A 22,131-nucleotide genomic window follows, 5' to 3' on the forward strand; every position below is an offset into this window, starting at 1 on the left:
AATGTCAAATGACTCATTTCTTCAATGAAAAATCAAAACATTTTATATACTATAAACAGGAACAAGAAATTGACCTTAATATTATTAGGCTCAAATACATTAGAAGTGCCATATACGAAAGGGACCTCACTGAATGAAATGCGTAACTAGTAATACTTGAGCTTCTTAATGCATAACAACTGGTTGCAGAATGACATGGCTGACCCCACATTCCAATCTGAGACACAAGGCTGCAGGGAGTCTCTCAGGTAAGTCACAGAAACCTTGTCTATTTTGTGACAGACAAATCTCATGACATTTACTGGAAGAGCCATTTGGCTTTGTGACTCAGCCTATTTTCAGCTCTAAAAATCTGGGTTCTGTTTAACGCTCCAAGATAAGAGCATTATACAAACGAAATTTAATGTCAAAAATTCTTTCAAAAGATGATTTTGTAATTTAAAAAAAAAATCTTAATTTCTTAAGTGTCCCTATTTCAAAGGGAGTATGCTTGTTATAGGACATTTAGAAAATATGGACAAAGGAAAATTTTAAATCATCCAAATTTCTAGGCCTACATTTGATGCATGTCTGGTTTTTATCTCTACATAAATGTGCTTTAAAAAAAAAAATCAAAGCCAGGCTCATACTGAACATACTATTACATAATCTTTTTATTCATTTGTTATAGGATGACCATGTTCCCTTAGTATTAAATATTATTTATAATATTATCAATGATTACTGTAATTGGGTTATTCAGGTTGTTTTTCAAAAACACTTTAAAAATAAATGTATAATTAAATTTGAAATAAAAATAGCTACTTTGCCTTTTCCCTTCCAGTTAGAAGAAGAGGTACGGGCAGTAAGTCTTTCCTTTGCTGCCTCCTCACAAAGCTAGATGCACAGGCGAAGCGTCTCTGGGTCAGCAGTTCCACCCTAGCTGTGGGCGGGCTGGCAGATGGGTGACCTAGCTCACTGTGCGTCATTAGCTCAGCAGGGTGTCTTCTCTGACTACAGACGACCAACAACATTAGGGTAAAGGAACACAAGATTGTGATAAACTGCTTCTTCCCCGTCCATTCGGGGTCTCAATTTATTTTTAAAGGTAGGCCTGATGTAGATGCCAAATTAGGATTGCCAGGTAAATAAAGGAAGCCTAAATTGAAATTTCAGATAAGCAACGAATAATTTCTTAGGGTAGGTATTTCCCATGCAATATTGATATTTACACTGCATATTTATATTGTATGGGACATACGTGTACTAAAACAAACTATTTGTTTATATGAATTTCAAATTTAATTGGAAATTAAATTTCCAATTTAATATTGTATTTTTATGCACTAAACCTGGCAACCCTCCTCCAAATTCTAACCAGTGCCCAACCTGTGAGTGCCCTTACTTATGCCAAAGATCCACCCTTCCAACCACCTGGGAACAGTGGTCTGCTCTTTTTCTGGAGGAAGAAGGAAAGAGAAAGAGCCTGGTTTAACAAACCAAATCCTCCCTAATCTTCGACTACTACTAAGTATGAGGAAAAGGCATTTGAAAATTACATTCACCTTTTCAATCTGCGAGGTTATATTAGTATTAGATGAAGACATTAACCCTTTCCTAAAGGGCTAAACCACCACTAGGTGATTATTTTAAACAAATGTGTCTTCTGAATCACAACTAATGATATGTCTTTATGCTTGAATGTTACTAGGCTTTAAATCCGGCAAGGTCTGTTTTTTATGCATTTGGGAAAAAGGACTGGGAGTGATTTTCTGTTCATAACCAACAACATTACTTTTTCCACATCTCTTGGTATGGCTGGTTATGTTTCCATATTAACATGCCTCTGTAATTGGCAATTTTATTTTTATTGGAGTTTTCTGTCTCCCTTTTTAGATTATAAGCTCTTTTAAGGCTTATAGGAATCGTATCACCTTTCTTTTGTGACCCTCACACTGAGCTGGTTTTCAAAGAATGCTGATGGCACTGGTACTGGTGACGTTGAGGAAGATGAGGAAGATAAAGATGAAATGTGCGTAGGGATGGTATGAAGGCAAAGGGAATGAAAATCACTGTTAAACAGCTATAAAAGTGTAATTGTTTTGACTACCATTCCTTTCAGAAACACTGCACAAATATTGTGTCTTCTTGCATTCATTAAGTCTATGTTTTGTTTTTTAAAATTTGCAGTTATATTACTATGTCCCTCTTAGAATGCAAGCATCCATGCATTTACCATGATAGTTTTTAAAGTTTTATCTCTTTTGAAGGTGGTCTCAGGGTAAGTTGATTGTCATGGCTTCTTTTTGTTCAAATTTCTTCAAGGCCCCGTCAGCTTGTGTTCCCAGTCAGACCACCTTTCTACCCCTATGAGTATCATGACTCTGAGTAGTCATGGAAGAAACAGTACGAATCCAGAGGTGCCTTAAGAACCATATATCTTCTTTAGGATGGTGACTTTTCTTGAATTCTGCAGGAGTAGGCTATTTCTGCATACCACATAGTTTGGAAATATAATTGCTACCTTTCAGTTTTTTCCCAGTTATCATTTCCTCTTGCAGAGGTTTGACCTCACCATTGAAAATCCATTGTTCTTTCACCAGTTAGTTGGAGTTTATTTTCAGCCATATTTTTAGAATCTAGGTACTGTCCTTTCAAATCCTTCCAGTCACAGTATGTATTAATTATGGATAATTCATGACAAAGTCTGGAAATAATTCTGAGGCACTTAATATGAACAGTAAAGGGCAAATCAAAAAGAAAAAAAATTTTACTCAGGCAATTACAGGTTGGTCCCCATATTCAGGGCTCATAAAAAATGCATAGGTTTTTTTCAGACTGGAACACAGTGAAATCAAATTAGTCTTAGAGGTGCCCTTGTGGAAATCAGTATTATTCGACGAAGGTTTTAAAAAATATATAAGGATGATATTTAGGTTAGAAAATAGTTATGTGGCTGAAACTTTCTCTTCCTAATCTGATTTTCTATTTATGTGGAAGCTTTTTCCTTATTGCAAGCAGAAAACCAAAGATGGCTTCCTTTTCCCTAGTCAGTGATGATAAATTCACCGAGTTATAGACTTGCTCAATTAAGTGAGATAATATAAATTAACTCCCTCTTGTTTATATAGAGTTGTGGATTATGTTTTAAGAAATGTTTTTGATTAAAATGTCTTTTTTGTTTGCTTTGGAACAGTGGCAAGAATAGATTAATCTAAATCCCTATGTATAACTGCTTTTTTTGGGTCTATTTTTCACATCATTTGCCTGCTTTGTATTTCCATGACAATTTTTGTCTCTAATAAGAGACAAATGCACTATCAGTAGGTTTTCACAACACCTCCCAAAATGAGCTGACTTGTAAGAGATAAGTGGATCTGGGAGTACTGAGGCTCACACATGCAGTCACCAGCTAGATGATAACCAATGTTGGTGTCCCGTTTACAGGTTTCACAGGGTACTCTAAATAATGTCTTCTGGGAACTTTTGACTGAAACTACTCACTTTTCTATCAATTTCCAAGAGGAAGGTATAGCTGCTCCTTTTCAGTGTGTGTGACTCAGGGCTGTTGCAGGATTGGGGTCACTTCTCATGGGGGGGGCTCTTCCACGTGGCAGCCTCTCTGCACCACCATACCCACTCCTCATTCATACTGGAGAATAGGAGGGGCAGCTAGAGACACTTCCTGGGCAGAGGGAGCAGGGAAGTAGGTGAGCACGGAGTGCTCCAGGTATGACTCTCATGTCAGAAGTTCACTTGGTTCTGGTGGAGGGCAGGAGCAGGGACAGGCAAGAGGACTGAGGAGGGAGATCTCCCCCACACAACTCCCACCACCTGACATCCCAGCCAGGGGACCTGGGTTCTAGCTCTGGATCTGACACTGGATTTGCCTTCCCCCAGGCCATCCCATCAAACTCTCTGCCTCCTATTGTGGCCTGAAAAGTGGGGCAGGGTCTGTTTAACACTGAAGTTATATCATTATAACACAAAATACTAGCAATAAATATTAAACCAAAGGGGCCTTGGCTCACACCTTCAGGAGGTGCCCTAGACACCACAAAGATCAATCAACCACCACAATTCATCTGCATGCAATTATTCAAGGTGATGGATCGAACACAAGAGATACTAGTGAAAGTTCTTTCTTAGTAGTCCTTAATATCAGCGCATTCTAAAACTATCAACTAGCTTCCTTTCTGCCATTTATACGTAAATATTGTACTTTAACTTGGAGACAAAAATGTAATTTTCCACAATCAAAAATAACACATTTGCTGAATGATTGGGCTCTCCCCCGGTGATTGTTATCTGAGGAATAGGGAATGTATTGTTAAAACTGAAATACACTTTTTATGAAGAATATATTTCATATCTAGGGATTTCTTTATTTTCCCAAGATAAGAATTAGAAGCAGTGACAGAATCAGCTTCTCAGACTCATCCTAGAGGTTGGTTTCTTTAAGAAACCACAGGAAACCTCTTCCTATCGTTTCTCTACCCCAATAATGATCTGAACAGCTGCCTTACAAGGGACAGATTTCCAAGTTCACTTACTTTCTTGATCTTTCTTCTACAAAACTACTAAGCGAAGAAGAGATGTGAGCTCTCCGAAATTCAGAGACCAAGTTACTGGGTACCAGCTCATTAACTCGTCTCGTAATTAATGCCTTGGATCAACATTCCTCTAATCCCTTTTTCTATATAGGTATTTAAGTAACATGAGTTAGTTCCTTTGATTCTTCTAAATTAAAAAAATTAATCAAGTCTATGGAAAAATAATCTAATGATTATTAAATTCTATTTATATTATTCTAAATTTCCTGCCACTGTTTATATGCTAATACACATACACACATTTTTAGATGAAATCAGTAAATAGATGCTATTTTGAGCTCTAGTTTTTCTTACGTAACTTGACATAGAGATGTGTATGAAATACACATAGTGCACATACTTGTCATTTTGAATTATAGCTTTTATTACATGCTGTGAAATTGTTTGCTAGAATTATTGAGTCAATTTTCAATGCTGCCAAAACATGAATGTATTAGATTCTTTATAACCATACACATTTAGGTCTTATTATTTTTTATTTTTGTTACTTTAAAAGGTGTCTTACCACTATTCTAGAGCATACTTATTAATATAATTTTTATATTAAGTATACACATATGCATCTGCTAGCAAATTAATTTTAGGAAAAGGTCAGTTTGGCCATTGAGGAGTGGAACTATGAAAAAAATATAGAAGAAATTTATTCACATTTTTGGACTAGACCCATAGTTGAACTCAAATTATGGTTTCCTTTTAGATTTTACCATTTTATCAAGGCCACATGGCACATCTACTATAAAATTGCAAGTCCATCAAACTTGTGGAAGTTTGGGACTTTGTATTCACGGTTATTTGGTGTGTTATCTGGACTTTCAGCTGGCAGGTGGTATGCCGACCAGTTCTCTCTCCATCGATACTCACGCCTTCTCTACCTCACACGCCCACTATTGTATAGTATTAAACGCTTAGCTTCGTTTCTAACTAATTCAATGCCCACAGAAAGTATCGAATAACTTGTAATAATGATTGAACAACTCAGATTTTTACAGTAGTTTGCAGGATGTAAGAAGGTGCATGTCACAAAAAAACCCACAAAAAACTGCACCATGTTGTTAGAGAATAAAAATAACTTTCACCCAAACATGGTGAAAATGCGAAGTTCTAATAGTAATAGTGAATGTCAAGACAAAGTGCATTGAGCAATACCTTATTTGTTCATTCATTTATTCACATTTTTTGAGTAGCTTCTGTGTGTATAGCAGTACAACATGTGCAGTGGAGAACAGAAAGATGAGTTCTGTTGCCCAAGCAGTTTATAGGCACAGGAGATATTGACACAAATAGCCACAGTACCAAGTGGACTCTAACAGGTACCACAGATCAATGACAAAAATGGGCTAATGGATGAAGAAGAAGGAACACATTATTTCTCCCTGTAAGGATGGAGAAAACTTTCAACTTGGTCTTAAAGGATGGTAGGACTTGAACTGACAAATGGCAGCATGAACAAAGGCAAAAAAAAAAAAAGGATAGGAGTGCATTTAGGTTCTACAGTTAGGTAGATATAAAGCAGCATGAATGGATTAGTGGGTGAAAACACTGCAAAGGAAGGTTGACCAGATCATAGAAAGCCGTGAATGTCCAACCAAGTGATCAGCCCTGAGTCAGACAACAAACGGGAGTCCATGTGGTGGCAATATACCTGTGCTTCAGAAGACTCCAGAAGTGTGTAGGATGGACTGGAGGAAGTGTAGATAGAATCAGAGACCAGCATTACTACCATGGCACAGATGAGAAAGAGTGAGTTTGAACAAGGAGAAAGAGAGTAAGGGACATATGAGAGAGCTTGGGGTTGTGTAGTCATGGAACTTAATGACTAATATTATACATATTGCACATATTAAACATTTAATGGAATTTCGAAGAAGGAAATTATAGAATCAGTTTTCTGTAGAAAAGTGAAGAATTTTTTTCTGCTGATCTAATTTCTACAATTGAGATTACTGAAAATTTCTAGGTAAAAACACCTTTTGTGATAGGTCCTTGGTCTCCAATTCTAGCTTAAGGAAACAGCCTTACTCTAAAGAAAATTATATCCATCAGTTAGTATTTTTATAGTACCATGTTCCATTTTTAAATTAAGAAGATGAAACCTTCAATTCTGTTTTTGCAATATGAAATTTATTTCCAAAACACCAGTGTTTACAGTGTTGTAAAGTGGCCCTTTGCAGAAAACTTGCAGCCATTCCTCTAGTTCTTTATATTTTAAATCACAGGTGCTGTGCTCCCACTTATTTGGAGAGATGAAATTGATGTTCTGAGTCACTGCCAGACATCTGCAACTAAGTCTTTCAACAGCAACAGCTGCTCTGGATTTCAAATCGCTCAAGTAAATGCAGAACACAGTATGAGCTCTGGGTGACGACTTGGGGGAGAGGAAATAAGATGAGGAAAAGACGTGTAAACTAAAGGCCACATTTCTTTATGAGGTACATATTAACATATCTGATTTCCAGTCGAAGATTGGGTATCTGACATACAAAGGGCTCACCTTGTTACAAACAGAACTCAACTAAATAGGAGGATGTTAGAAAAAGAAAGAAAGAAAAAAATAACTGACCTAAATGTAGAACCGTCTGTCAATGACTCTAGTGGAAAACGGGCTTACCTGAAAAATCAAGCGCACACACTCCTCTCTGATGTTGTCCTTTCAATAGCGACAAACATTTTAGAGTCTGTGTGTCCCACACGTGAACAGCAGCATCTCTTCCAACCTTAAATAACAGAATGAGTGTTATTAACTGCTTATCAATTAAATAATTATTTTGTTCTTTAGACTCAAGTCTAAAACTTGACTCAAGTCAAGTTGCTCAGAAATTAAACAAAAATAAAAACACACATTTGGAAAATAGGAAGACCCTCAGGAATCATCTGGTCCAACTCCATTATTTTCCAGATGAGGCAACAGAGTCATGAAGAGTCTAAGGAGATTGTTCTGGCATCAAGTTGGGTGCCAGCAGAGCCTAACCTGATACGTGGCTCCAAGTTAAGGGACTTTTAAAACTCTAATTCCAATGTCCACTGTGATTTGTTTTTGTCACTTAGTTCTACCTTTCCCTTCCCTACCTTCTCAGCTCCACACAAGATTCCACTTCTTGGTCAAGGGAGTCAGGTGTATGTTGTCATGGTGCTACCATCAGAGTTCCTTAACCCATGTCAATTACTTTACCCACCTCAACTAGCCTGGCTATGCTTCTCCCCTGGAAATGACAGTTTCATGGTTTAACTCTGTCACTAAGGTGGATTCTCCTTGAGGGGATACAAGCTTCTATCACACTAATTCCGAATAATGTAGAAAATCATTACAGTAAAGTAGTTTTTCTCACTTACAATACATAGGAAAAAATAACCTTTTGGGTATGATGACTCTAAAAGAAGAAAAAAGTGGGACATAAAGCCACGTGTATAACTGACCAGAATACTGCCAACTCCTACACTGGTCTATGGAGGCCCAGTTACTCCTGGAGGGGCTATTGGCATACTGGTTTGTCATACATGGCCTTCCACCCATGACAGCGTATAGTATTTCCTCAGGGGTTTATGTAAAGAACCCATCTGTTTTTTCTTTCAAAGGAAGGTTATTGAATAACCATGAACTAAGAATTATCTGTCTATGAGAAAGAAAAAAGGGGGGTGGGGGTGAGTGAAAAGGCAAAGTAGTGATCAATGACTTGTAAAACTTAATAATGTCAGCCAATGTATAATAGATAATAGATGGTCTAGTTTGCAGTTGGAGGGGCAGCAAACCAGTGTGTCAATTAATGTCTCTTTCCTTTTGGAAAATTGTAGTCCTTCCACAAATAAAATAAAAACTATGAATTCTTCTCCCCAAATTCATATTTCTGGGGTTGACTCCCTTCATGGCCTCTTTCATCCATGGATCTCATATATTCCAGCCTATGAACCCTGTTCAAAGACTTCTACCACCTGCATGTCAAGTCTCAAAAATAATTAGTTGTCTCATGTTAAGATTTTTTCTTGGAGCTTTCCACTTGGAAACTGTTGAGAATCAGTTGACCTGCCGTTAAAAAGCCATGATAATACTGCTTCTTGGCCTTTTGGCTAAGATCAAGTGTAGCATCTGTTCTTACCAGTTTAATATTTGATATGTCCTCTATCGGAGAATAATATATTTTTAAAAACCCAGGATAAAATTGAACACATTGGAAGAAAAGAGGACAAAATTGAAAATACTATTGACAATATTACTGCTTTACCAGCAAGGTAATAAATCTGAGTTTAACAGATTCTTTCTTCACTAAGTTAACTCGATTCCTTTCCTTTCCCTACACAAAATGATGGAACACAGGGCTCTGTTTTGAGTAGCTTTTCAATTATAGACTCAATAAAAAACTTAAGCATTCCAAAATGGTTCAGATAAAATTTAGTTTTTTTGAAAGGCTAAAAATAGAAAATAATAAATTAGCCAAAATTCATATGATTTAAGTTTAAAAAAAAAATTAACACCAGATGTTATGCTAGTATGAAACGTCGATTCATTCAAACATTTTTGAGTACCTAGGATATAATAAGTACTAGGTATAGAGCGATGAGCAAAGTATATTAAGACTGTGCATTCATGGAACTTGCATTGTTTGTTCTATTCATAAATCACATCATGTTAGGATGAGACTCTCTCAGAGGCTACTAGTTGATTCTCCTACCATCATGAAATGATCCAGCATTCACTGAATCTTCGGCTTCCTGCCTCAGGTTTATCACTACCAAGTATTACTTGAATTTCGATTATGTAAATTGAATTCAAAATTAAATCCTCTGTCTCTTTGGCTAGGCCTCCAACAGAGAGGAAAGATATACCTGCCCAGTGGCCACGTAGTCCTTCACTGGATGGATAGTTAGGCTGAGAATGTCATCGTCATGCCCCAGGTACAACCTCTGCGAGTGCTGCTGCCTGTTGTACACGACAGCGACTGCAGCGATGTGGTAGACCACTTCTCCAGCTTGTGTGTAGAACAGATTGTTTCTACAGTCGTAGCCTCTATAACTGAAGCACAGGTCCAAGAAATGCACAGTATTTGAACAGTGAATGAGCAGAGCAGGAGTTGTCAGAAGGGAAAGCTAACATACGGACATGCACAAGTATAAACCCAGGTGTCTTCATAGTTGCTTAACTTCAATGGAGGAATGAGGACTTCTGAGGGCATGTGATGACACTTTTGAAGGGGTAAATGGGCACTGATAATTTTAACGGCATCTGTTTTCATATCCTCAGCTATTGTATATGCTCTTTCTTAAAACTAACCAGCCTGAGAACACACCTGCAGCGAGGTGCAGGTTTTCCTTTCTTACCACCCCCATTCACAATTGCTTTCTTCCCACTTTAGGAAATCGTTCTTCTCATCCATCTGGAATGTTACTATGGTGTATTACCCTGCAATGTCGAAACTTCCAGGGACACCAAAACAAAGGGACGAAATCCAAGTGTGGATTTAGAAAGTGAACAACTCCAACAAGTGGGTAAGAATTCCTTTTGCAAGTCAAGTGATTTCAAATTTTTTGCTATTAACAAAATTAAAGAGCGATTTAATTGAATTGTCAACTGATAGATCATTAGACTACATTTTGTGTGATATATCAAAATCACAATATATACAGAGGGTGCCAAAAAAATGTATACACATTTTAAGAAAAGAAAACTGTATTAAAATTGTAATAATCAATATATACTGGTAACAAAAGATGAATACAAGTCATGTTTGACTTCTGTAATTACAATAGGTGCTCAAAGTGGTTACCATTAGTGTCCAGATACCAGACACTTCTGATTATGGTGAACATAATGCTTAAGCAACATTGACCAAAGTGTCCACTTGTACACATTTTTTTTGGCACCCCCGTTATTTTTGACCTATAACTCAAGAGGATTTTAAAGAATTGAATAATGTTGCTATGATAAAACTACTTCCATTCTCACTGACTGATTTATGTGAATAAGCTTTCTCAATGCTTACATAGACTAAAAAATGAAAAATGGGAATAGACTCAATGCTAAATTCTGTCACACTAATAGTAAGTATGCATATATATACCTATATCTGAACTCATTGAAATAATTTTTTTAAATAACTGTATCAGAATTTGTACTATATTTAGATTGATTTGGTCAGCTGTGTACTGCTGATGTTATAACAATAATTACATCTAGAAAAACTGTTAACATTTAAAGCAGCACTGGGTAATAGAAATATTATGTAAGATACACAGGCAATTTAAAATTTTCTAATGGTCATGTTAAAAAAATTAAAACAAAACATATTTTAAGAACATTTAACCTAATATGTCTAAAATATTATCATGTCAACATGTAATCTATATAAAATATTTTAATGAGACATATTACATTCTTTCTTCATGCTAAATCTTTGAAATCTGGTGTGCATTTTACACATACAGCACATCTCAATTCTGACTAGCCACATTTCAAGTACTCAGTGGCTATAAGTGGACACCACACTGGACAGCAGAGAGTTAGACTCTAATGGTCAAAGGAAATTAAATTTAAATTGAACCTACAGACATTTTTGAACAAATAGCAGGTATGACTGGGTAATCAGTAAAAGACTTTCAAGCATAAAAACATTATGCTAGAGTAAAATTCTGTGGGAGAAGTAGAATGAAAATATGACTTCAAGGAGAAATATGAATGATGTAAAATTTCCTACTTTTATAGAAGCACTTGTTCACATATTTTTTAAATTGATGATATTGGGAATCAAATATCTATGCCATTTAGGTTCCCTTGGCTCCATTTAAATGAGTGATATATTTATAAAACACTAGATATTATGTTCTTCACAACCGTTTATACTTTTGCTGAAAAGTTTTAGATGTCAACTTAAAGCATGAAAGGTTGTATATAATTTTCAAAATTCAAAATGATTTTGGACTTATGTGAGCAAAAATATTTGAAGAAAATATTGTCCTAGTTGGAGCCAAGCAAAATAGAGCAGGAGTTATGGGAATAAAGGAAACAGAGATGGTGGAAAGAATAAAGTGAAATAAAAATGAGCCACAGAAAAGTATGCATCATGGAAGTATATGAAGTACGAAAAATCTAGACACACTGTGATGGCCACAGTATATCGACTGAGAAAACTGGACAGAGAATAATCACAGGTAAGTGCAAACTGGAAAAAAGAGCCAGTCTGAAGTGGGAAAGTACAGAGAAAAGGGGACCTCTTTAGCCTGGTGATAAGGCTGGTGACAGGCCACCCACCCATGTATGAACTGCAGTTTCAAGCTGTCCTCAGGAGCCTTTTCTCGTTTGAGGAAGGGCACTGCGTGGTTTTTCTCTTTACTTTGTTGCTTTAGCTGAGGTAGATCTTCTTTGTAAACCTTGAAGCATAACAAATACATTTAGTTGGAACTCTTTTCTTCAGGTTTCAAAAACATTAATGTCTTCACATTCTCAGGAAATCTATAATTGCAGGAAATCGTGTTTTTGAGGACATGAGGCTAAAAATGGTCACAAGAGACAAAGAATGTCACTAGATATTGATAAAGGGGACAATTCTACAAGAAAACAATTGTAAATATGTATGCACTGAACATCAAAGTACCTAAATATATAAAGCACATACTAATAGAACTAAAAGGAGAAATAAACGTCAATACAATAAGAGTTGGGGCTGTCATACCCCATTTTCAACAATGGATAGATCATCCAGACAGAGAATCAATAAGGAAACAGGAAATTGGAATACCATAGATCAAATGACCTAACAGACATATATAGAACATTCCATACAACAGCAGTAGAATATACATTTTTCTCAAGTGCACCCGAAACATTTTCCAGGATAGATCTTATGTTAGGGAACAAAACAAGTCTCAACAAATTCAAGAAGATGTAAATTATATCAAGTGCCATTTCCGACCACCATGGTATGAAACTATGAATCTGTAACAGGAGGAAAGCTGGAAAATGCACAAATAAGTGGAAATTAAACAACAAACTGCTGAACGATCAATGGAGCAAAGAAAAAATCAAAAGGGAAATAAAAAAAAATATCTTGAGACAAATAAAAATGGAAACATAACATACCAAAACTTATGGGATGCTGCAAAATCAGTCCTAAGAGGAAAGAAAGTTTGTAGCTACAAACGTATACGTTAAAAAAAGGGAAACGATCTCAAATAAACAACCTAACATTATACCTCAAGGAACTAGAAGAATAAGAACAAACTTAGCGCAAAGTTAGTAGAAGGAAGGAAATAATAATTAGAGCAGAAATAAATGAAATAGAGACTAGGAAAATAATAGGAAAAATAAACAAAACTAAGAGTTGGTTCTTTGAAAGATAAAATTGAGAACATAAGACATGATATCAAATTTTACTTTCTTCTAATGAGCCAAACTAACATTGGGATTTAAAATGAATCTTTTTTTTCTTGATTTGCTATTATGTTTAAGTAATTTATATCCACAAAATATGATATTAATTTTCTAATAAATAAAAAAGGAAATTATTAAAGTTATCAATAAAATATAAAGTATTCTGTTATAATTTCTTCTAAAGCAAGAAATTTCTTGATTCTGACATTTGCAAAATGTGTACCTCATGAATCATGGTGATCACTGTTTAGAATTATTTTCCTTCCATGGCCTCATGCATCCGGACAGATCACACTCTGAGCTATAGAGCAAAGCTCTTGGTCTAACTTAGAACCTAAAATGTGCTGCTAAGAGAACATGTCTTACAATTTTATTTAAATGTACACAAAAATCAATCTTGTCTACCATATATTTATGCCCTACTACCAAGAGATATCAATTAACACATTGAAAGGAAAATACAATTTATTAATAATTTCTCGTCTTTATAAAGGAAAGTTTCCATTTGATCAAACTACATTACTAAAAAAAAAATCATGAAATATTATTATAATAAAATCTCTGTTTAGGATTTGTCCAAAACCCTTTTTCTTTTTAAAAAGAAAGGAAATCATATGATACCTCATTACTGTTTTGCCTATTACAGATGCAATGAACTAAGCATTTAAAATCTAATTATTCATCTGAATTCATGATGCTTTCATCAGCTCATCAACTAATTTAGAGCCTTTGGCATTTCTATTGCTTATTTGAAGTCTCATAACCTCTGTGGGCCTCAAATTCCCATCTGTCGAAAAGGATAAAAATCCCTGATCAGGAATAACTCAAGAATATTGTGAATGCAAATTAAATAATATAGGTGAAAGCTTTAGAAAGTAAGAAGTCAGGTAGAATTTACAAATCCTAGGCATGGATTTCAATACAGTCATGTCTTTTGATTCTTTTACTGGCATCTTTTTATGAAATAAAAATTTTCCAACTAAAGAAAATTCCTTTTCTTCCTAGATTTTATGTTCACTTTGCTTGAATTCTATTTCCCCTTGATATCAAGGTATAATATTGTTTAGTGTTTGTATATTTCCACATTAATAATTTTCTTTCAAATCCTTAACCTTAGTAGTTTTACTGTATAATACATTGTATCAATACACAGTCAAACTGATTTAGTCATGAAATTGACCCAAGTTGCACTTCGTTTCTACTGATAAAATTTTTCAAACACTGAATCAATGAATGATGATGAATGATGATTATGGGCTGGAAAAAAAAATATCATCTGAAAAGCAGTAAATTCAGTGTTTATGTAGAGGCAAAGTGAAGTAGTACATGGAATGTGTGCTTTGGAGAGAAGCCCAGATCTGCATTCTTACCCTAATATTACAGGCGATGTGGATGTAGACAAATTATTTAACCTCTCAAGGTCAGTGTGGGGTTGGATTTGGTGCATATAAAGCATAGGATCTGGTCCCACAGAGACACTTGATACATGCATGGCAGCTGCCGTAGGTCTGTATGACAGACCTATATGGTAAGTCTCCATGGTCAATACTGACAGTTGCTGTGCCTGAAACCTGAAATTTTATTCACTCCATGTTCGTGTACAGAATCTGCTTCACATACCTTTGTCAAATGACAAGAAAATAGAATCGCTACAGTTATCACCACAACAATGTGTCCAGATTCCTCTGAAGGATTGCTCTGTTTAATACTCAGTTTAGTGCTAGGATATAATGTCTACTTTCAAAAAATTAGCACCCAATTTGGATATAATTGCCCAACTTTTCTACTAGAGATGATTTCCGATTAGAGAGATAATGTACATTGTATTTAGGCTTTTACTTTAATTAAATGGATAATAGTCTCAATAAGTTAAGAGAGAAACCAAGATAACAGCTCACTTGCAAACTACCATGTCTCCAAGCCTACTTATTCTGTAAAGAAAATACATGCTTTAATATAAAATCAGGTAGCTTACTTGCACATTTTTTTCCTGCAAAAAATATTTAAAAATTTTAGGTGATAATAGGCAGAAAACCCCAACTGTCATTCAGTTTTGAAACTTTGCTACTACCTTCCACTTAAAAAATTTATTTAAGGATATGACCAGGTAAATACCTTATTTTTAACCTTTATTTAAAGACAAGAAGTAGATAATTTTCCTTATTTTTGTCTTGATTCTCTTCTGCCTAAGTACCAGCCATTTACAGTCAATGTCCAAATCCAATGAGATGGAGATTCAGGGCGACAAGGGATTTGAGAGGCTAACTGCTTACTGACCTGGCGATCATAATTGATTTGAGTTTCTTGCTCAATATCAGAGTCCAACTCCGGCACATCGGATAAATCAGAATCGGATTCTTCACTGTAGGAATCTGTGCCACCTTCTGCAGAAACGCAACCCATAAGAAACAAGCAAAAATCCTGAGACTCTAAATAGTTAAAAGTTTTATTTAAAATATTTTCTTTCTTCTATCTTATCAAAGCAAATAAAAATAAATACACTATAGTTTTTATTTAATCTAAATTCTTAAAACATTTCTATTTTTTATCTTTTGGTTAAGTTCAGCACACCCCTCTTCCCCTTTCAGAAGCTCTGATAGGACCAGGACAACTTAACCCCCACTTCTATTAGATCATAGACCTTTGAGTTTTAAATCTTGCTTTGAAAAGGTGAAGAAAGGAAGAAAGGAAGGAAGAAAGGGAGGGAGGGAGGGAGGGAGAGAGGGAGGGAGGGAGGGAGGGAGGGAGAGAGAGAGAGAGAATGAGATAAAGAGAGAGAGAGAGAGAGAGAGAGAGAGAGAGAGAGAGAGAGAGAGAGAGAGAGAGAAGAAAGAAAGAAAGAAAGAAAGAAAGAAAGAAAGAAAGAAAGAAAGAAAGAAGAAAGAAAGAAAGAAAGAAAGAAAGAAAGAAAGAAAGAAAGAAAAGGTAGGTTTTACCAAGGAGAAGGCTGAGGAATCCAGCCATGTAGTTGAGTAAAAATCCTCTTTAGCCTGTTAATATACCCAAGTGCCAGTAATTGCCATGGCCAAAAATCACTGAAGAAGCCCTCCCGATAAAAACTTCCTCATATAGGTTTTCATTTTATTACCTGATCATTCCTGCCGACATCAAAATAAATACAAAGACTATACATCCATTGAACACATAGGCCCAGATTGTAGACCATCCTTTGAACCCCATTCTGGAGGCAACTACTATTACAAAGTTTACCCTGTCATCCCGTAACCTGACTGAACAGACCCACCGCCAATTCCAATTGGCCTGAGGAGGTTGAAACATTTGCATTCATGTTGTCTTCAAAGGTTAATTCTTCATGTAAACCTTAGACCTTCACCTTGCATTTGGTATAAGCAAAATCCACTGAAGGAAATTATTCAAATGACCCATATTTGTTTCAAACGGTTTTTTTCTGGTCTTCTTTAATTTCAAAATTTACTATAGGAATGAATTTTTCAAAATTGTTTTAACTCTTTACCTCCAGAAGAGATGTTAGAACATTCTTTGAAACTTTATTGAAAAAAACAGATGTTGAAAAAAATTATTACTGGTTTTACCCTGGGGTGCAGTTTCCAGCAGGCCGTTGCTGACACCTTCTGGAATAAATCTCCACTGGAAAACCGAGTGGTCAGCCCCTCCTGTGCTTAGTACCCACTGAAAGTCATGAGACCAGCGGACGTTTGTGACATGTGCAGAATGGCCCACATACTTTCTAAACTTGGCTCCTAAAGATATTTTTGAGAAGATTAGTTATGCAAAAAATAGAATTATTGGTTAGAAAATTACATTGCTATTCATGTTCAGAAGTAAAGTCTTTAAACATATTACAAAATGATTTTCAGTATTACATAACAAATAAACAAATGCTCCAAAAGGTACCTCAATTATTCCAGCATGGACTAAGCTAAAAATGGATCTTACAATTTAAGCCCTGTAGCTAAAGACACATCCGAACCTACCTGTTCTAAATAATGCCTACCACTTCACTGATTCTGAAAATAAATTCTAAAAAATGAATATCTCACACATTCTTATTTAAATACAAGATAAAATAGATAGTCTTTTGCAATTGGGAAATAAAATAATTCTGTCAAGGGATAAAAGTCAAATTGTTTGGGGTCATGTAGATGTAGGGTTGGGAGAATGAAATTATTTTCTCTTAAATTGATGACTTTACCCAGTAAACGCCATTCCCAAGTAGTGAATGCAATAGAAAAACTATTTGAACTTATACTTGTGGCTGAACTACTGCAAGAAAATCTCCAGTGTATGATCAGTAGACAGTAGCATAAAGATACTCATGGAAATAAGCAGAGTCCACCTTATCATGTGGGGACCTAGTACTCCAAAGACTATGGGAGATTTCAGGGGGCCAATCAGCACCCCGTCTCTCCTTCAAAAACATTTCTACCTTTTACAGTCCCTCTAAATGAAATCTCTTTGGGTTAAAAGGCCATCTATTCAACTATCACATGTTTAAAATTTAAATTCCTACTAGAGAGGTAATTGTTTATATAAAGGCCTCCCTTTTCCTGAGAGCGTGTTCTGATCAGGTGAGGTCCTATTACATTAGAACCTCCAAAAAAGTCTAGGGGAATAATGCCACAGAGGGGAAGGGAGGCCCTGGGTCTCAAAAGCAACCTTGCCTTTTGCAAAGAGTTGCCTAAATCAGTTTTGGTAATTTAATAAACTCAAACAGATTCCAACTAAGATCAGTTGGAAATACAGGCTGATGTTAAGTCAATAATTGGGAAGTAAAGTATATTCTTCTTATATCTCTATAAATCTTCTTGGGCTGTCCTTTGCTGCCCGGACCTTTACATCCTCCTCAAAGATCATTTAACCTGTCTGTTTGCAGTGATTTAAAAATATGCCCACAATTCTGAAAAAGTCAAACTCATAGAAACACACAAATTTGTGGTTACTAGGGAATTGGGAGGAATGGAGAGCTGTTGGTCAAAAGGTACACTTTCAGTTATAAGATGAATACATTTTGGGAATCTAATGTACAACATGGTGACTACAGTTAACAATACCGTGTTGTATACTTGAGAGTTGCTAAGAGAGTAGATCTTAAATGTTCTTAGCATACACACAAAGAAAAGGTAGCTAAGTGAGGTGATAGATATGTTAACTAATATTAAAGTAGTAATCATTTCATAATGTATTTGTATATGAAATCATTGTACACCCTAAACTTGCACAATGTTATTTGCAATTATATCTCAAAAAAGCTAGAAAAAAGAAAAAATGCATCCACAAATTCTTTGATATAAATCAAAATGAATAGAACATGGTAAAAGTGAAGGTGTGTGACACCCAAGAGGAGGTTATAAAAGGCAAGGCAGAGTCCCCCTTGCTCTCTTTCTTGGATCTCTAGATACCACGTGGTAAGAGCACTCAAGCAGCCTACACAGAGGCCTGCACAGCAAGGATCTGAGGCCTCCTGCTAAGAGCCACGTGAGTGAGCCATCTTGGAAGAGGACCCCCGGGCCTCAGTCTAACTTCAGACGACTGCAACCTCATGAGGAGGCCTTGAGCTGGAATCATCCAGCTAAGCTGCTCCTAAATCCCTCACCCCCAGAAACTGTAAGATAATAAGTGTTTGTTGACTTAAGCTGCTAAATTTGGTGGAGAGAGGAAGTTTTTATGCAACAATAGATAACAAATATACACTTGGTAGTCTAGAACTAGAACCTGCAAAGGCATAGGTGTCATTAATATTTAGGCCTCTCTCTGATCTTTTTTCCTGCATCTTCTCTCTTTCTCTCTCTGTGTCCCCCTCCTTTCTTCCCTACCCTTCTTGGTCACTCCTCAGGCCTGCCAGGCGTTCTTCTGCCTTCGGCCTTTGCATTTGCTGTTCCCTCTACCTGGGATGCTCTTTCCCTGAATATCTGAATGGCTGGTTCCCTCATCTCCTTCAGGTTTATAGTCAAATGAAACCTTATCAGTGATCCTTGTTTGACCACCCTATTTAAAGTAGCAACACTATGCGACCCTACCTGGGAACTCTACTCCCACTGCTTGCTTTATTTTCTTCATAGCATGTCTCACCATCAGACATATTTATCTTTTCTTGTTTATTGACTATGTCCTCTCAAGAGAACAACAAGCTCCATGAGGGCAGGGATTTGTGCTGGTTTTATTCACTAATGTATCTCCAGCCTCTAGAACACCACTTAACAAATATTTATTGAATACATGAAGGCCACACCCACCTCTTCTACGTCCTTCCATAGGACACTGACTTTACCAGGCCTTTCTTTTTCCTGTGAACCACAAGGTGGCTCAGGTCTCAGCTCTCAATCAACACTCTGTTGACCTTTCTCCCATGGCTTTAAATACTGTCCATGTGCTCACAACTGTCAAATGTTCCTCTCCAGCCCTGAACTCTCCCTGGAGTTCTGACAGCCCATATGCCGTGTCTACTTGGATGCCTCAAACTTATCACAGATAAAACAGACTGATGAGGTCCCCTTCCCTTTCCTCTCCTACCGTTTTACCCCCATAAAACATACACACAGACAAAACTTCTTCCTTTCTCATTTTCCCATCTCTATGAATGGTGCCACCATCCACCCCAACTTAGGAGTCATGCTCGATTCCTCTCTTTCCCTCTATCCCCATATCCAATCCACTGGCAAGATCTTCAGCTCTACCTTGAAACTGTTTCCTAATTCCAACTACCTCTTCTTGCATATGTTCCTCAAATCTTCGTCCAAGCCACATCATTTCTCACCTGGACTCTTGCAGTAATCTCTCTGGTTGAAGCCTGCCCAACCCTAACCCATCTCACACAATATCGAAGCGGTCTTTTAAAAACTCAAATCGATCATGTCGTTCCTCCATTTTAAACCCTCAATAATTTTCCATTGCACTTAGACTGAGACCCAAATTTCTAACAGTAGCCACAAGGCCCTTCATGACATGGTCCCCACGACCCTCACACTACACAACTCTCCCCTCATTCACCACGCTGTAGCCACTCCCACCTGTCTGTTCCTGCACTGCACAACAGAAAACTATCCTGTTTGCTCAGTCTCCACACTGTCTCATTGTCATCAGCCTCTGCTCATGTTTGGCTGCTTACAGGTTCACAAGTTGAGGGGAAGAGTTGTCACTGGAACCCTGGGTTATAGGGAGACAAATCCTAACAACTGTTACTATTCCCCTCAACAACAGTCTTTTAGAAACTTGCCTGCCAGTAGTTTTAGCACAAAAAGTCTACAAAAGCCTAAATGTCCCTGAGGCAAATTGCAAGATTTATAAACCATGAATCATGAAAAGTAGAACAATTCAATTTGCTATGAGGCCATGGAAACTTCTGCAGATTACTGAGGTGAATCTTATTACTCTCACCGTTCTATCACTCTGGCTGTCCACTTCTCCTCATTCATTCAGACATCCCCCATGTGCCATCATCCCCAAGGTTGTTTATATATAAAGGTATCTCATTTTGACAGACAGCACTACTCACAACCTCACCCTAGCCTACCCTGACCCTCCCATTCTCATAAACTAACGCAAGATCTACGTTTCCATTGCTATTTTTCTGACCCACGTTCACCCTGCAAGGTTTGGTGATACAAAGAAGATACCAATTCGCAGAGTTAACTATTCCCAAATCCTGACACTTGCAATAGTATTGCTTCTGATCCCACTGGCATTTCTTCTGAATCCCCAGATGCCTTCTGGTTGCCTAATTTACCTTCTGTAAGTATGTTACTCTAACAAGATATGCCCTATTACTCAAAAGACCCATTAGAGAGAGAGAGAGAAGTTTGAATTTGGCCCATTGAGGTAAATTTGTGCCTCGAGTACTTTAACTGATGGTCATTTTGTCAAGTGTAAGTCATGGTGGTTTTGCTGTGTATTTTATATCCAATTCTGTATTGTAACTGTCATTGCTTTAAAACTGCCAGTTAGTGCAAAATGACTTCCTAATGACATTTTTCAATCCCTTTCCTTGCTTAATCTAAAAATTGTTCAAGTGAAAGAGTTTGCAAGCAGCAGCATGTCCCTAAGGTTTTCAACAAGCAGTCAGGGAGTCTCAGACAAACCTGTGTATGGACTTTGCCTAAACTTGCAAAGAAATAAGAGGATGAAGTCATTACATGGTTAATTCAGTCACATTCTACAAAGCTTGCAAATGCCACAAAAAGTTATGCAACAAGATTTTAACAATAGAAGGAAAAAAACAATAGAATGTGAGGGCAGAGAAAGTTGTTTTGAATCTACTTGTTTCTCTCTCAAAAATCTCACAAGTTATGTAAATCTGGTTTGCAAAATTACTGCTATGACAAGGGGTCCGTAAATTGTATTATCTGAAAGAACAATAACTTTCAAATTTTATTTAAATATGTCTAAGAGGATTTGCTTTGCTTTGCCATGAACAAGTACAATTAGCTATGAAGCATAAAAAAATTCATTACAAATTTTACATTTTAAAGTAACACACAATTAAATTAGGAGTGTTTATTTACATAAATATAAATAACTTGTTTACAATGTAAAGATGAGGCTTATGAATCACAAAATGCTGAGTAAAAACTCTTGTTAACAAATTCTGACTTAAATTTGCAAAACCCCATATTTTAGAATGTTAAAAGTAAATGACATCAACAACACATTGTATTTAAAAGTGTTGAAGAGTAATTTGTATACAAAGATAAAATGAATAATCTCCAGGAATAGACACCAAGAAAATAAGCCTTACTTATATGGCATATACATTCTAGAATAAATGTAAATGAAATATCTCTTTGGCACTTACCTTTCTTGAGACAAGGAAATTTAAACAATTTAACCAGTCCAAAATCATCTCCAGACACCAGCACTGAGCTGTTGTAATTTGCATCCACTGAGTTGATGTCAGTGATGTCAGTGTATTTTGGCCAAATTCCACTCACTTCAGGGCCTTTCACACAGGTCCAGGAGGCCCAGGGAATCCCTTTGATTTCTTCTTCTTTACTTGTTAAAGGCTTGCCAGCTGAAAAAAAATCAATATTAATAAGTTACAGCTAAACAAAAAGCATATTCTAATTTACTTTATTCATTTTTCTTCTTTTACACAGGTTTAAAACTTTTTCCTTTAAAGTTCTATAAAACAAGAAAACTATAGAGTCTGATCTCTTTAACCAAGCGATATTTTTGTTGTTGTTTTTTTGCAGGAAGGTTTAAAGGAAG

The 22,131-nt window shown here is 36.4% G+C and overlaps 1 protein-coding gene and 1 pseudogene across 1 annotated transcript in view; one reads left to right on the forward strand and one right to left on the reverse strand.

Moving 5' to 3' along the window:
* The window catches only part of EML6 (EMAP like 6), a 240,439-nt gene that overhangs the window by 80,610 nt on the left and 137,698 nt on the right, over positions 1–22,131 (reverse strand). The window contains exons 11-16 of the mRNA XM_033125253.1: positions 21,719–21,934; positions 16,503–16,670; positions 15,226–15,332; positions 11,830–11,948; positions 9,411–9,597; positions 7,201–7,306 (exon numbers count right to left, since the gene is read on the reverse strand). Coding sequence (XP_032981144.1) covers positions 7,201–7,306; positions 9,411–9,597; positions 11,830–11,948; positions 15,226–15,332; positions 16,503–16,670; positions 21,719–21,934 — 903 coding nt within the window. The remainder of the gene's footprint in view (positions 1–7,200; positions 7,307–9,410; positions 9,598–11,829; positions 11,949–15,225; positions 15,333–16,502; positions 16,671–21,718; positions 21,935–22,131) is intronic.
* LOC117033499 (uncharacterized) lies at positions 8,635–8,757 on the forward strand (annotated as a pseudogene).

The sequence above is a fragment of the Rhinolophus ferrumequinum genome, chromosome 13 (genome assembly GCF_004115265.2).
Source record: "Rhinolophus ferrumequinum isolate MPI-CBG mRhiFer1 chromosome 13, mRhiFer1_v1.p, whole genome shotgun sequence".
NCBI classification, from domain to species: Eukaryota; Metazoa; Chordata; class Mammalia; order Chiroptera; family Rhinolophidae; genus Rhinolophus; species Rhinolophus ferrumequinum.